The sequence below is a fragment of the Cherax quadricarinatus genome, chromosome 67 (assembly GCF_038502225.1).
Source record: "Cherax quadricarinatus isolate ZL_2023a chromosome 67, ASM3850222v1, whole genome shotgun sequence".
NCBI lineage: Eukaryota > Metazoa > Arthropoda > Malacostraca > Decapoda > Parastacidae > Cherax > Cherax quadricarinatus.
Genome location: NC_091358.1, coordinates 20656385 through 20673664, shown reverse-complemented (window position 1 = coordinate 20673664; position 17280 = coordinate 20656385). Strand labels below are relative to the sequence as shown.

Sequence of the window (17280 nt, the reverse complement as noted above, 5' to 3'; positions counted from 1 at the left end):
TGTTACATAACACCAGTCCCCTGTACACCAATGATCCCTGTGTTACATAACACCAGTCCCCTGTACATCAATGATCCCTGTGTTACCTAACACCAGTCCTCTCTACATCAATGATCCCTGTGTTACATAACACCAATCCCCTGTACATCAATGATCCCTGTGTTACCTAACACCAGTCCTCTCTACATCAATGATCCCTGTGTTACATAACACCAGTCCCCTGTACACCAATGATCCCTGTGTTACATAACACCAGTCCCCTGTACACCAATGATCCCTGTGTTACATAACACGAATCCCCTGTACATCAATGATCCCTGTGTTACATAACACCAGTCTCCTGTACATCAATGATCCCTGTGTTACATAACACCAGTCCCCTGTACATCAATGATCCTTGTGTTACATAACAGCAGTCTCCTGTACATCAATGATCCCTGTGTTACATAACACCAGTCCCCTGTACATCAATGATCCTTGTGTTACATAACACCAGTCCCCTGTACATCAATGATCCCTGTGTTACATAACACCAGTCCCCTGTACATCAATGATTCTTGTATTACATAACACCAGTCTCCTGTACATCAACGACCCCAGGGGGCATCCCAGTATTGCATAACATGGGTATCCTGTAGCTCGGGAGTGCAGACGTGTTTCCCTGAACTTTCTGGGTTGCTTGTCAGCGGTGACGGTCCTGTTTGTTTTGCACGCTTTTCTTCATCATTTTCTTTTTCTTGTGTGCGTGTTTTACGGTGTTTCCTATAAGGCGGTGGTCTCTTGCCCAAATCTGGTGTGTTAAACTGGGATATCCTGCACCGCAGTGGGCGGGTAGCCCCCATCTGACCCTCACTCAGTCGACCATAGTTTCATCATCTCCGGGCTATGATATGGCTAGTGTCAACAACCGGGCTGAATAAATGGGCCCTTGAGATCGACGAGGTAGACAGGCACCTATCTGGCTCAAAACGCCCACCTACCTATCTCCTAGATTCGGCTCCTTTGCCACCCCAACTTACTCAAAATGTGATGTTGGCTTTTGTATGGCCCATGGATGGTGGTACACCCTTCACTAACCCACAGGTCACCGATGAGATCAGTAGCTCTCCACTCGGCAAGGCCTGTGTGGATGGGGTGTCCAGCAAATCGGTAGGGGCATTGCACTTAGGCTAAGGCTTCATTATCAGTCCTTCCTGGCCAGGAATTTATCACTTGGTTCCATTTAGGTCTTAGGTACATGGAGCGTTGTCAGGTCTGCTCCTTGATCTTTGCAGCCGGTTGCCGTTATGGCAAATTGGGCCTATTCCTCCTTCTCTCAAAGATGAGGAGACTCATTCTGAGTTGATCTTGAGTGAAGGGGACAACCTAGGTCTGAGGGAGGTTTGGAGCCTCTTGATTCATATAGTTTGTGTATGCTTCTTGAGTGCTCCCTCAATGTTTGTCACTTTTGGTAATTTTAAAGTTCCCATTCTTCCTTGTACTTTTCCTCTCCTTCAGTGTCGGAAGTGTTTGGGCATAGTGAGCTAACTGTAAAGGGTTTCACCCAACAATGAAGGATGGTGTTCCCTGCTAATTTTGTAAAGGAACCCACAAAGTTACATCCCAGTATTGCCCAGCGTATCGCCAAACTCTTGATTTGGCAAACTCTGGCAGGGCCCAGTCCCTTTCACTCAATGAATGTAATTCCATCCTGCAATCCTTGAAACCAGTCACCGGCTGTCAGTCCCTGCCTCCTTCGTTTGTGGCACCCTCATCTATGGGCATCTCTGCAGCACCTTGTGCTGGATGATGCTGTCACATCCCTTAAGGGGCCATGCTAAAGGTAGGCTCCCATTTATTCCACCTTTCCGGAACCTTCTCCCATTCACACCCCCGCGTCCCATGGTGGACAGATGAGTGTTTCCAGGCGGTGAAGATGCGTTGACAGGCATGGACATCATGGCAGTGCTGACATTCAAGGACTTTGCAGTTAGCCTACCGAAGGACAGATGCAAAGCGCACATCATGTGCTTCTTTCTGTTCTCTTTTCACACCTCTGCTAGCCGGGCCTGGTGCTTCTTTCATTCTATGTTAGGATCAAGTTCTTTTACACTACTGGGGGATGGTGCAATGCCACTTTTGCCTCAAGATAAAGCAGAGTTGTTCACTGATTTCTTTGGGCCTGTATTTGCTCTTTCCCCTCCTCTACCTTCTAAGGTGATCAGATGGGGTCCCCAGCCTCCTACATTGCCTGGGGTTGACTGCAGGTATGGCGTCCCCCTTTAGTCTCCACAAACTGCAGTGGGCACTCTCCCAGCTTTCCTCATGCTGTTCTCCTAGAGAAGATAACCTCCCATATTCATTTTTGCTCCATATGCCTCTTTCCCCTTGTACTGATGCCGTTCCAGTGGTTTTCGATGCAGTTGGTCAGACGGGGGTTTTTCCTGAGGTGTGGAAGCACTCGCTACTGGTGTCCATTCTGAAACCAGGCAAAGATGCTACTCAGCCAGGCTCTTACTGGCCCAGTGCCTAACTGCCCTGTTTGGGTAAGGTGATGGTATGTCTGGTGGCTGCCCATCTCTCATGGTAGACTGAGGAACATGAACTATTGTCTGAAAACCAGAGTGGCTTCTGTGAAGGCCTCTCCTCCCTCAATTCCTTGCTTCAGTTTGTGCAGTTAGAACATACTTCATTTGAAAACCGGGAGATTCTTTTGGCGGCCTTTTTGGACTTGCGTGGAGCATATGACTTTGCATCTCACACGACAATTCTTTTTAAGTTGGACTGCATGGGGCTGGCAGGAGCTCCCCTTCATTGGATACGCAACTTTTTTCAAGAGAGGATCTTCCGGGTTGCAAGTGGTGGCACGATGTCCTCACCCTGTCCCATGTGCTGGGGAGTGCCCCAGGGATCTGCTCTCCGTCCATGACTTTTTTCTGTACACATTCCCTGGTGTACGCAGATTATGTGGTCCTTATGTACAGCCCCACTTCCCTGCTGGTGGCTCAGAAAAAACTCCAGAATGCCCTACAGTGCATAATGTTGTGGGCCACCACTTAGGGTTTGGAGGTCAGTGTCACCAAGTTTCGCCTCTTATGTTTTACTCGACGATGACTCTCTCTTCCATCTTCTCCATTGGGTCAGGCACCAATCCCACTGGTCTCTCATCGGTGGTTTGGTGTCACCTTGGATGCCACACTCTTGACATAGAGGAAGCATAAAATGTCCCTTCACGTCACCTGTGCATGCTTAGTGCTTATGCGCCGGATCTCTGGCACTATGGTTCACAGCAAGCTCACGTACGTGAAGTATATGGATTGGCCTCTCCGTCCTCTCTTCACCACCTGGACATTCTCTAGAATTCGGACATCCACAGTATGCTTGGGGCATTTCCCTCCGTCCCCATTGCAGTCTTGGATAGTTCCCCCCCCCCTCATCAGTGAGAATGGTGAGGGAGTGCTTGTGACTCCAATATTTGGCCTCTTTGCCTCATACTCACCCCTGCTGCCCCTTTCCACAGGTGTGGGTGGCAGCTTCTGTTATGGGCAGGGCTTGATATTCCTTGGGCTGCCTATCACTCCCTATGCCTGTGCTGACTCCCTCCCCTCTTCACTCCAAGGTCCCCTTTAGGACGAACCTGGAAAGGTACATCCATCTGGACTAGCCATGCAGGAAAAGGAAGACTCCTCAGATGACAGTGTTTCTCTTTGAAGAGTTTCGTGATGTCACATATGATTCTACATTCTCCATCTATATGGATGGCTCAGCATGAACTTTTCCTCCTCCTGTGTCCTCAGATGCTTCGCTGATCTTTCTCTGTGTCAAACTTGGTGGTGATAACCCGCTCACTCAGTCCTAGAAGGGAGGCTCTTTGCCATTCACCAGGCTTTGATTTTTGCCCTTTATAACCCTACACTTGAGGCTGTAGTTCTCTTCTCTGATTCGTAATCTTCCCTGGCACTTCTGTGTTCTGCCTGTCCACAGTGTCCCCATTTCTTCGTCTGGCACATGCATCTTCTTCTGCACTACTTGTGAACTCCAGGTTGGAGCATCTCCCTTCAGTGTGTACCAGCTCATGTTGGCATTCAGGACAAAGAATTAGCTGATCAAGTAGCCTCCCTCACACACACACACACACACACACACATACATACACACACACACACACACACACACATACATACACACACACACACACACACACACACACACACACACACACACACACACACACACACACACACACAGGATCAAATGGAAGGACAAGCACACCCCCCAGAAACACCTGCAGAAGGACTCCAGCCACGACACCCCCAAGGCAAGTGAACAATCCAAACCAACCATCACACACCGATCCCTCTGTTTCCACCCCCCGCACCACAGTTACAGTATTAGAACAGAAGTTGAAGGTTTGGTACACAAATGCAGATGGATTAACGAATAAACATGAGGAATGGCAAGAAAGAATCAATGAGAAGTCCCCAGACATCATAGCAGTTACAGAAACAAAACTCACGGAGACAATAACAGATGCAATCTTCCCACCAGGATACCAGATCATGAGGAAAGATAGAAGGGGCAGGGGGGGAGGTGGGGTTGCTCTGCTCGTAAAAAACAGATGGAAATTAGAGAAAATGGAAGGCATAGATGAGACGGGAGAAAGAGACTACATAGTAGGCACACTTCAGTCTGGGGAACACAAAGTGGTCATTGCAGTGATGTATAATCCACAACAGAACTGCAGGAGGCCAAGAGAGGAATATGAAGAGAGCAACAGAGCAATGGTGGACACACTTGCTGAGGTGGCAAGAAGAGCTCATTCCAACAGAGCAAAGTTGCTGGTTATGGGGGATTTCAACCACAGGGAGATCGACTGGGAAAACCTGGAGCCACATGGGGGTCCCAAAACATGGAGAGCCAGGATGTTGGACGTGGTGCTGGAAAACCTCATGCACCAACATGTTAAGGACACTACCAGAGTGAGAGGGGAGGATGAACCAGCAAGATTGGACCTTGTGTTCACCCTGGGCAACTCAGACATTGAGGACATCAAGTATGAGAGTCCCCTAGGAGCTAGCGACCACGTGGTTCTGTGCTTTGAATACATAGTAGAGCTGCAAGTGGAGAGAATAACAGGAGTTGAATGGGAAAAGCCTGACTATAAAAGAGGGGACTACATAGGGTTGAAGAACTTCCTGCGGGAGGTCCAGTGGGACAGAGAACTGGCAGGAAAGCCAGTAAATGAAATGATGGAATATGTAACAACAAAATGCAAGGAGGCAGTGGAAAAGTTTATTCCCAAGGGCAACAGTAACAATGGGAAGACCGGAACGAGCCCCTGGTTTACCCAACGGTGTAAGGAGGCAAAAACAAAGTGCAATAGAGAATGGAAAAAGTACAGAAGGCAGAGAACACACGAAAATAGGGAGATCAGTCGCAGAGCCAGGAATGAGTATGCACAGGTAAGGAGGGAGGCCCAGCAACAGTATGAAAATGACATAGCATCAAGAATCAAGACTGACCCGAAACTGTTGTATAGCCACATCAGGAGGAAGACAACAGTCAAAGACCAGGTGATCAGATTAAGGACAGAAGGTGGAGAACTCACAAGAAATGATCAGGAGGTATGTGAGGAGCTGAACAGGAGATTTAAGGAAGTTTTTACAGTAGAGACAGGAAGGGCTGTGGGAAGACAGCACAGAAGGGAACATCAAGAGGGAATATACCAACAAGTGTTGGATGACATACGAACAACTGAGGAGGAGGTGAAGAAGCTCTTAAGTCACCTTGACACCTCAAAAGCGATGGGACCGGACATCTCCCCATGGGTCCTTAGAGAAGGAGCAGAGATGCTGTGCGTGCCTCTAACCACAATCTTCAACACATCCCTTGAAACTGGGCAACTACCTGAGAAATGGAAGACAGCTAATGTAGTCCCCATATTTAAGAAAGGAAACAGAAACGAGGCACTAAACTACAGACCTGTGTCTCTGACATGTATTGTGTGCAAAGTCATGGAGAAGATTATCAGGAGGAGAGTGGTCGAACACCTGGAAAGGAACAAGATTATAAATGAAAACCAGCATGGGTTCATGGAAGGCAAATCCTGTATCACAAACCTCCTGGAGTTTTATGACAAGGTAACATAAGTAAGACACGAGAGAGAGGGGTGGGTAGATTGCATTTTCCTAGACTGCAGGAAGGCCTTTGACACAGTTCCCCACAAGAGATTAGTGCAGAAGCTGGAGGATCAGGCGCATGTAAAAGGGAGGGCACTGCAATGGATAAGGGAATACCTGACAGGGAGGCAGCAACGAGTCATGGTACGTGAAGAGGCATCACAGTGGGCGCCTGTTACGAGCAGGGTCCCACAGGGGTCAGTTCTAGGACCAGTGCTATTTTTGATATATGTGAACGACATGATGGAAGGAATAGACTCTGAAGTGTCCCTGTTCGCAGATGATGTGAAGTTGATGAGAAGAATTAAATCAGACGAGGATGAGGCAGGACTGCAAAGAGACCTGGACAGGCTGGACATGTGGTCTAGTAACTGGCTTCTCGAATTCAATCCAGCCAAATGCAGTCATGAAGATTGGGGAGGGGCAAAGAAGACTGCAGACAGAGTATAGGCTAGGTGGACAAAGACTATAGACCTCACTCAGGGAGAAAGACCTTGGGGTGACCATAACACCAAGCACATCACCGGAGGCACACATCAACCAAATAACTGCTGCAGCATACGGGCGCCTGGCAAACCTGAGAATAGCGTTCCGATACCTTAATAAAGAATCGTTCAAGACACTGTACACTGTGTATGTTAGGCCCATACTGGAGTATGCAGCACCAGTCTGGAACCCACACCTGGTCAAGCACGTCAAGAAGTTAGAGAAAGTACAAAGGTTTGCAACAAGGCTAGTCCCAGAGCTCAAGGGAATGTCGTACGAGGAAAGGTTAAGTAAAATCGGACTGACGACACTGGAGGACAGAAAGGTCAGGGGAGACATGATAACGACATACAAGATACTGCGGGGAATAGACAAGGTGGACAGAGATAGGATGTTCCAGAGAGGGGACACAGGGACAAGGGGTCACAACTGGAAGCTGAAGACTCAGACGAGTCACAGGGACGTTAGGAAGTATTTCTTCAGTCATAGAGTTGTCAGCAAGTGGAATAGCCTAGCAAGTGAAGTAGTGGAGGCAGGAACCATACATAGTTTTAAGAAGAGGTATGACAAAGCTCAGGAAGCAGAGAGAGAGAGGACCCAGTAACGATCAGTGAAGAGGCAGGGCCAGGAGCTAAGTCTCGACCCCTGCAACCACAATTAGGTGAGTACAATTAGGTGAGTACACACACACACACACACACACACACACACACACGGGCGGGGTTCCACAGGGGTCAGTCCTAGGACCTGTGCTGTTCTTGGTATATGTGAACGACATAACGGAAGGGATAGACTCAGAAGTGTCCTTGTTTGCAGATGATGTGAAGTTAATGAGAAGAATCAAATCGGATGAGGATCAGGCAGGACTACAAAGAGACCTGGACAGGCTACAAGCCTGGTCCAGCAACTGGCTCCTTGAGTTTAACCCTGCCAAATGCAAAGTCATGAAGATTGGGGAAGGGCAAAGAAGACCGCAGACACAATATAGTTTAGATGGCCAAAGACTGCAAACCTCACTCAAGGAAAAAGATCTGGGGGTGAGTATAACACCGAGCATATCTCCTGAGGCGCACATCAATCAGATAACTGCTGCAGCATACGGACGCCTGGCAAACCGATGGATAGTGTTCTGATACCTCAGTAAGGATTCGTTCAAGACTCTGTATACCATTTACGTCAGGCCCATACTGGAGTATGCAGCACCAGTTTGGAATCCACACCTAGTCAAGCACGTCAAGAAATTAGAGAAAGTGCAAAGGTTTGCAATAAGGCTAGTCCCAGAGCTACGGGATTGTCCTATGAAGAAAGGTTGAGGGAAATCGGCCTGACGACACTGGAGGACAGGAGGGTCAGGGGGGACATGATAACGACATATAAAATACTGCGCGGAATAGACAAGGTGGACAAAGACGGGATGTTCCAGAGAGGGGACACAGACACAAGAGGTCACAATTGGAAGTTGAAGACTCAGATGAATCAAAGGGATGTTAGGAAGTATTTCTTCAATCATATAGTAGTCAGACCGTGGAATAGCCTAGAAAGTGACGTAGTGGAGGCGGGAACCATACATAGTTTTAAGGCGAGGTATGATAAAGTTCATGGGGCAGGGAGAGAGAGGACCTAGTAGCAATCAGCGAAGAGGCGGGGCCAGGAGCTATGACTCGACCCCTGCAACCACAAATAGGTGAGTACAAATAGGTGAGTACACACACACACACACAAGCAGGGATAACAGGGAAGGCACTACAATGGATCAGGGAATACTTGTCAGGAAGACAGCAGCGAGTCATAGTACGTGGCGAGGTGGTGTCAGAGTGGGCACCTGTGACCAGCGGGGTCCCACAGGGGTCAGTCCTAGGACTAGTGCTGTTTCTGGTATTTGTGAACGACATGACGGAAGGAACAGACTCCGAAGTGTCCCTGTTTGCAGATGACGTGAAGTTGATGAGAATTCATTTGATTGAAGACCAGGCAGAACTACAAAGAGATCTGGACAGGCTGCAGACCTGGTCCAGCAATTGGCTCCTGGAGTTCAACCCCACCAAGTGCAAAGTCATGAAGATTGGGGAAGGGCAAAGAAGACCGCAGACGGAGTACAGTCTAGGGGGCCAGAGACTACAAACATCACTCAAGGAAAAAGATCTTGGGGTGAGTATAACACCAGGCACATCTCCTGAAGAGCACATCAACCAAATAACTGCTGCAGCATATGGGCGCCTAGCAAACCTCAGAACAGCATTCCGACATCTTAATAAGGAATGGTTCAGGACCCTGTACACCGTGTACGTTAGGCCCATATTGGAGTATGCGGCACCAGTTTGGAACCCACACCTAGCCTAGCGTGTAAAGAAACTAGAGAAAGTGCAAAGGTTTGCAACAAGACTAGTCCCAGAGCTAAGAGGTATGTCCTACGAGGAGAGGTTAAGGGAAATCAACCTGACGACACTGGAGGACAGGAGAGATAGGGGGGACATGATAACGACTTACAAAATACTGAGAGGAATTGACAAGGTGGACAAAGACAGAATGTTCCAGAGATGGGACACACCAGCAAGGGGACACAGTTGGAAGTTGAAGACACAGATGAATCACAGGAATGTTAGGAAGTATTTCTTCAGTCACAGAGTAGTCAGGAAGTGGAATAGTTTGGGAAGCGATGTAGTGGAGGCAGGATCCATACATAGCTTTAAGCAGAGGTATGATAAAGCTCACGGTTCAGGGAGAGTGACCTAGTAGCGACCAGTGAAGAGGCAGAGCCAGGAGCTAGGACTCGACCCCTGCAACCTCAACTAGGTGAGTACACACACACACCCTACCATTACTTCCCCTTGCACTGGGCCGCAGTGATTTCACAAAGGTAGTTTGGGAGGAAATCTGCTGTTTATGGTAAGGGGATCTGACACGATCCCTTTCTTCTTTGGTACTAAGCTTAATCCGATCTTTCAACAGCCCCTGTTCTTGGGCTTGCCATCTCAATTGTTCAGTGGATGTTGCACTGACCTGCCTCCAGGTTGGGCATTCATCTGCACTGCAGTTCATCCGCACTGCCCGTGGTGTCCCTCTCAGCCTGAGACAATGTAGCACTTCCTACTGTGGTGCCACCATTACCACTCTGCACAGACTCTCCTCCATACGGCCTTATACATATTCGAAGTGCAGTCTTTGACCCTACCCCTCCTCAATGGGGAAGGGTTTGACCCTCCAGACTGTCAGCAGATCCGGGGCTGTACCTGTGCCTTCCTGCTGGCTTCAGGGGCATTAGGGACACATATATAATCCTTAGTGAACTTCCACTTTGGTCGAGGTTAGGGGCCTTAAATGCGGAAAATTCGAAAGGTCTCCCGGTGTTTCCACGAGGGTGACCCGTTGAGTCGACACACCAAACCCAGCATTTTCGGCATCTTCATCAGGCGGGACATGTGCACCATTTTCTCTCCGCGTGAATAGTAAGGGAGGCGGTCGATCGCCTCCAGAGACGGAATTTTGTTTCTTCTCCAGGCACTGTAAATCAGGACTCGATATAGTGTACGCTCTTAATGACCCTATACACAACAACAACAATGACAGCAAACTACCCTGTACCTCAATCATCCTAACAAGGTATCCCGGTATTGCATAACACCAGTATCCTGTACCTCAATCATCCCAGTAAGGTATCCCAGTATTGCATAACACCAGTATCCTGTACCTCAATCATCCCAGCAAGGTATCCCAGTATTGCATAACACCAGTACCGTGTACCTCAATGATCCCAGCAAGGTATCCCAGTACTGCATAACACCAGTATCCTGTACCTCAATGATCCCAGCAAGGTATCCCAGTATTGCATAACACCAGTATCCTGTACCTCAGTGATCCCAGCAAGGTATCCCAGTATTGCATAACACCAGTATCCTGTACCTCAATGATCCCTGCAAGGTATCCCAGTATTGTATAACACCAGTATCCTGTACCTCAGTGATCCCAGCAAGGTATCCCAGTATTGCATAACACCAGTATCCTGTACCTCAATGATCCCTGCAAGGTATCCCAGTATTGTATAACACCAGTATCCTGTACCTCAATGATCCCTGCAAGGTATCCCAGTATTGCATATCACCAGTATCCTGTACCTCAATGATCCCAGCAAGGTATCCCAGTATTGCATATCACCAGTACCGTGTACCTCAATGCACGTAGGATAGTGCAGAGTGCAGCATAAGTTGATAATGCAGTTAAATATTATACTTGAAGGTTAAATTGTCTTCAAGACCCCTGGTCTTGAAGACAATCAGTGGTCTTGGTTGTCTTGAAGACCAGTGGTTGTCTTCAAGACCCCTGGTTGCCTTCAAGACACCTGACTGCCTTCAAGACCCCTGGCTGTCTTCAAGACCACTGGTTGCCTTCAAGACACCTGACTGCCTTCAAGACCCCTGGCTGTCTTCAAGACCACTGGTTGCCTTCAAGACACCTGACTGCCTTCAAGACCCCTGGCTGTCTTCAAGACCACTGGTTGCCTTCAAGACACCTGACTGCCTACAAGACCACTGGTTGTCTTCAAGACCACTGGTTGTTTTCAAGACCACTGGTTGTTTTCAAGACCACTGGTTGTCTTCAAGACAACTGGTTGTCTTCAAGACCACTGGTTGTTTTCAAGACCACTGGTTGTTTTCAAGACCACTGGTTGCCTTCAAGACCACTGGTTGTCTTCAAGACAACTGGTTGTCTTCAAGACCACTGGTTGTTTTCAAGACCACTGGTTGTTTTCAAGACCACTGGTTGTCTTCAAGACCACTGGTTGTCTTCAAGACCACTGGTTGTCTTCAAGACCACTGGTTGTCTTCAAGACCACTGGTTGTCTTCAAGACAACTGGTTGTCTTCAAGACCACTGGTTGTTTTCAAGACCACTGGTTGTTTTCAAGACCACTGGTTGTCTTCAAGACCACTGGTTGTCTTCAAGACCACTGGTTGTCTTCAAGACCACTGGTTGTCTTCAAGACCACTGGTTGTTTTCAAGACCACTGGTTGTTTTCAAGACCACTGGTTGTCTTCAAGACCACTGGTTGTCTTCAAGACCACTGGTTGTCTTCAAGACCACTGGTTGTCTTCAAGACCACTGGTTGTCTTCAAGACCACTGGTTGTCTTCAAGACCACTGGTTGTTTTCAAGACCACTGGTTGTTTTTAAGACCACTGGTTGTCTTCAAGACCACTGGTTGTTTTCAAGACCACTGGTTGTCTTCAAGACCCCTGGTTGTTTTCAAGACCACTGGTTGTTTTCAAGACCACTGGTTGTTTTCAAGACCACTGGTTGTTTTCAAGACCACTGGTTGTCTTCAAGACCCCTGGTTGCCTTCAAGACCGAGCTGGACAGGCACCTAAAGTCAGTACCCGACCAGCCGGGCTGTGGTTCCTACATTGGTTTAGGTGCGACCATCAGTAACAGCCGGGTTGCTCAGGTCCTGATCCACCACCAAGCCTGGTCGTGAACCGGAGAGTGGGGGCATTCATCCCCGAAACACCCTCCAGGTAGCTCAACGTAGCAAGCTAGGCACACTTCCAGAAGACAGCCAGTTAATGTCTACGAAGCCTCTAACGGCTTGTGAACTGGCCAGTGACACCACTCTGAAGGTCAGTCAATGTACTAGTACCGTCACTTACCCCAGCAACTGCTTGGTCTTCAGGAGTCTGTTGAAAATGATGGTGTCATTGTTGCAGTAAATGTCACTGTCCTCTTCTACTTCCCTCTGCGACGAGTCTCCGCTGAAGTGCGCCGATGCGCCGCCCTGAAATGCCTGTTGAGCCATAACAAGATGGCTTTCCGTAGGCCTTCCGTAGGCCAAAGGCTCCTCCTCTATCTGGTGAGCTATTCAAGTCACTTATGAGATAGAAAATACTATAACCTTATCTATTGCCCACTGATCTATTGCTTCACGTCACTTGTATGGGTCTATCACAGCACTCAACCAAACGTCTCCACCAGCAGATACAAAAGACATAACTACTACAACGTTCTTGGGTTAACATTAAGACACGTTATCAAAGAGGCAGGAAACACGTCCTGTCAACCAACTCCCTGGTGTTACACTAACCACCTTCACTGCTTTCACATGTATTTCACGTTAATTTCACAGCTTTCACATGTTTTTTCACGTCAATTTCACAGCTTTCACATGTTTTTTCACGTCAATTTCAGTTTTCAGACAGGCACTGTACTTCCCACCACCAGAACTGTAACATCCTCACTCATCCTTCAGAGTACAGGCACTGTACTTCCCACCACCAGAACTGTAACATCCTCACTCATCCTTCAGAGTACAGGCACTGTACTTCCCACATCCATAACTGTAACATCCTCACTCATCCTTCAGAGTACAGATACTGTACTTCCCACCATCAGAACTGTAACATCCTCACTCAGCCTTCAGAGTACAGGCACTGTACTTCCCACCATCAGAACTGTAACATCCTCACTCATCCTTCAGAGTACAGGCACTGTACTTCCCACCATAAGAACTGTAACATCCTCACTCATCCTTCAGAGTACAGGCACTGTACTTCCCACCATCAGAACTGTAACATCCTCACTCATCCTTCAGAGTACAGGTACTGTACTTCCCACCATCAGAACTGTAACATCCTCACTCATCCTTCAGAGTACAGGCACTGTACTTCCCAGCATCAGAACTGTAACATCCTCACTCATCCTTCAGAGTACAGATACTGTACTTCCCACCATCAGAACTGTAACATCCTCACTCATCCTTCAGAGTACATGCACTGTACTTCCCACATCCATAACTGTAACATCCTCACTCATCCTTCAGAGTACAGGTACTGTACTTCCCACCATAAGAACTGTAACATCCTCACTCATCCTTCAGAGTACAGGTACTGTACTTCCCACCATCAGAACTGTAACATCCTCACTCATCCTTCAGAGTACAGGTACTGTACTTCCCACCACCAGAACTGTAACATCCTCACTCATCCTTCAGAGTACAGGTACTGTACTTCCCACCACCAGAACTGTAACATCCTCACTCATCCTTCAGAGTACAGGCACTGTACTTCCTACCACCAGAACTGTAACATCCTCACTCATCCTTCAGATTACAGGTACTGTACTTCCCACCATCAGAACTGTAACATCCTCACTCATCCTTCAGAGTACAGGCACTGTACTTCCCACCACCAGAACTGTAACATCCTCACTCATCCTTCAGAGTACAGGCACTGTACTTCCCACCACCAGAACTGTAACATCCTCACTCATCCTTCAGAGTACAGGTGCTGTACTTCCCACCTCCAGAACTATAACATCCTCACTCATCCTTCAGAGTACAGGCACTGTACATCCCACCATCAGAACTGTAACATCCTCACCCATCCTTCAGAGTACAGGCACTGTACTTCCCACCATCAGAGCTGTAACATCCTCACTCATCCTTCAGAGTACAGGTACTGTACTTCCCACCATCAGAACTGTAACATCCTCACTCATCCTTCAGAGTACACGCACTGTACTTCCCTCCACCAGAACTGTAACATCCTCACTCATCCTTCAGAGTACAGGCACTGTACTTCCCACCATCAGAACTGTAACATCCTCACTCATCCTTCAGAGTACAGGCACTGTACTTCCCACCATCAGAACTGTAACATCCTCACTCATCCTTCAGAGTACAGGTACTGTACTTCCCACCATCAGAACTGTAACATCCTCACTCATCCTTCAGAGTACACGCACTGTACATCCTCACCATCCTTCAGAGTACAGGCACTGAACTGTAACATCCTCACTCATCCTTCAGAGTACAGGCACTGTACTTCCCACCACTAGAACTGTAACATCCTCACCCATCCTTTAGAGTACAGGCGCTGTACTTCCCACCATCAGAACTGTAACATCCTCACCCATCCTTTAGAGTACAGGCACTGTACTTCCCACCATCAGAACTGTAACATCCTCACTCATCCTTCAGAGTACAGGCACTGTACTTCCCACCATCAGAACTGTAACATCCTCACTCATCCTTCAGAGTACAGGTACTGTACTTCCCACCATCAGAACTGTAACATCCTCACTCATCCTTCAGAGTACAGGTACTGTACTTCCCACCATCAGAACTGTAACATCCTCACTCATCCTTCAGAGTACAGGTACTGTACTTCCCACCATCAGAACTGTAACATCCTCACTCATCCTTCAGAGTACAGGTACTGTACTTCCCACCTCCAGAACTGTAACATCCTCACTCATCCTTCAGAGTACAGGCACTGTACTTCCCACCATCAGAACTGTAACATCCTCACTCATCCTTCAGAGTACAGGCACTGTACTTCCCACCACTAGAACTGTAACATCCTCACCCATCCTTCAGAGTACAGGCACTGTACTTCCCACCATCACAACTGCAACATCGTCACTCATCCTTCAGAGTACAGCCACTGTACTTCCCACCACCAGAACTGTAACATACTCACTCATCCTTCAGAGTACAGGTACTGTACTTCCCACCATCAGGTGTACTTCCCACATCCTCACTCATCCTTCAGAGTACAGGCACTGTAACCATAGAACTGTAACATCCTCACTCATCCTTCAGAGTACAGGCACTGTACTGTATAGAACAGGTACTGTAACTGTAATATCCTCAATCATCCTTCAGAGTACAGGTACTGTACTTCCCACCTCCAGAACTGTAACATCCTCACTCATCCTTCAGAGTACAGGTACTGTACTTCCCACCTCCAGAACTGTAACATCCTCACTCATCCTTCAGAGTACAGGTACTGTACTTCCCACCATCAGAACTGTAACATCCTCACTCATCCTTCAGAGTACAGGTACTGTACTTCCCACCATCAGAACTGTAACATCCTCACTCATCCTTCAGAGTACAGGTACTGTACTTCCCACCATCAGAACTGTAACATCCTCACTCATCCTTCAGAGTACAGGTACTGTACTTCCCACCATCAGAACTGTAACATCCTCACTCATCCTTCAGAGTACAGGCACTGTACTTCCCACCATCAGAACTGTAACATCCTCACTCATCCTTCAGAGTACAGGTACTGTACTTCCCACCATCAGAACTGTAACATCCTCACTCATCCTTCAGAGTACAGGCACTGTACTTCCCACCATCAGAACTGTAACATCCTATCTCATCCTTCAAAGTACATTCACTGTACTTCGCAACATCAGAACTGTAACATCCTCACTCATCCTTCAGAGTACAGGCACAGTACTATCCACCTCCAGAACTGTAACATCCTCACTCATCCTTCAGAGTACAGGTACTGTACTTCTCACCATCATAACTGTAACATCCTCACTCATCCTTCAGAGTAAAGGTATTGTACTTTTGATATACCTTTGACTAGTTTCGAGAGTCTTACTACTCCCAGAGCACGGCCATGGACCAGGCTCATCTGGTTCTTGCCTGGTCAACCAGGCTGTTGGTGCTCGAGACACACTGCACCACATATCGATCAGATATGTGGTGCATATAGGTTGATCTGGCACCTATATGTGGAGTATACCCAGAGAGGGTTTTGGGGGTCAATGCCCAATGTTTTTCTTAATGGAATGTGCCTTGAGCAGATCTCAAGAACTACAGAGTTCATTTTTTTCTAGGCAAAGGTTCGGATCTGAGTTGTTTAGGATATCTTCCCAGCTTGTTTCATTTAGGACATGGATGACTTGTATGTTATTGTTATTGAAATTGAATTTTGTGAAGACACCCTCATGACTGATCACATTTTGCTGGTCAGGAGACCTGTGCATACATGTCTGTACCTCTATTATGTTGTGATCTGAGCGTACTGTCTTTGATATGGTGAAAATACTTGGCCAGTTTTCTCTTGAAGACCTCTACACTTGTTCAGCCATGTTTCTGATATCTTCTGGTAAGATGTTGAATAATCTGAGGCCACGAATGTTGATAGTGTTCCTGCATTGTGCCCACTGTACCCTAGCTCCTCAATGGGTTTATTTTGCACTTTCTCCCATATCTCTCACTCCAGTACGCTGTCATGGCAGTGTGCAGATTTGGGGCCAGGCCCTCGAGTACTTTCCAGGTATACATTATCATGTATCTCTCCTCTGCTCCAGTAAGAACATGTTTAAGACTTTAAGGCATTTACAGTAATTTAAATGCTTTACTGGCTCCATGTGGGTTATAAACACTCTCTATACAGTGGCCCCTTGATAATCGTCGGGCTCGATAGTCGTCCTTTTCGGAAATCATCACGTTATTTTCGTCCAAACATTGGCTCGCAAATGGTCGGTTGACTCGCTAATCGTCGTTCATCCTGGATGTGTACTCACGGCTCTGAGCTGCCTCGGCCTCCCTTCCCAGCCAGTGTGCGACGGTCCCCTCAACTGTTCATACAAAATATTTCATAATATTCCATTCATTTTAGTGCTTGCAAGTGCTAAATAAGCTACCCTGGCTCCAAAGAAAGCTCCTAGTGCCAAGCCTTTGGTAAAGAAGGTGAGAAATACGATTGAATTTAACAAAAACATCATTGAACAATATGAAAGTGGCGTATGTATAGCCGAACTGGCCAGGATGTATAACAAACCCCATACAACCATTTCTTCCATCGTGGCAAAGAAAAAGGAAATCAAGAAAGCTGTTGCTGC

At 47.5% G+C, this 17280-nt stretch overlaps 1 protein-coding gene across 1 annotated transcript in view; it reads right to left on the bottom strand.

Moving 5' to 3' along the window:
- Positions 1–12692, bottom strand: part of LOC128699688 (collagen alpha-1(XVII) chain) — a 129849-nt gene extending 117157 nt beyond the window's left edge. The window contains exon 1 of the mRNA XM_070099437.1: positions 12285–12692. Coding sequence (XP_069955538.1) covers positions 12285–12430 — 146 coding nt within the window. The 5' untranslated portion in view covers positions 12431–12692. The remainder of the gene's footprint in view (positions 1–12284) is intronic.
- Positions 12693–17280: the final 4588 nt, after the last annotated feature.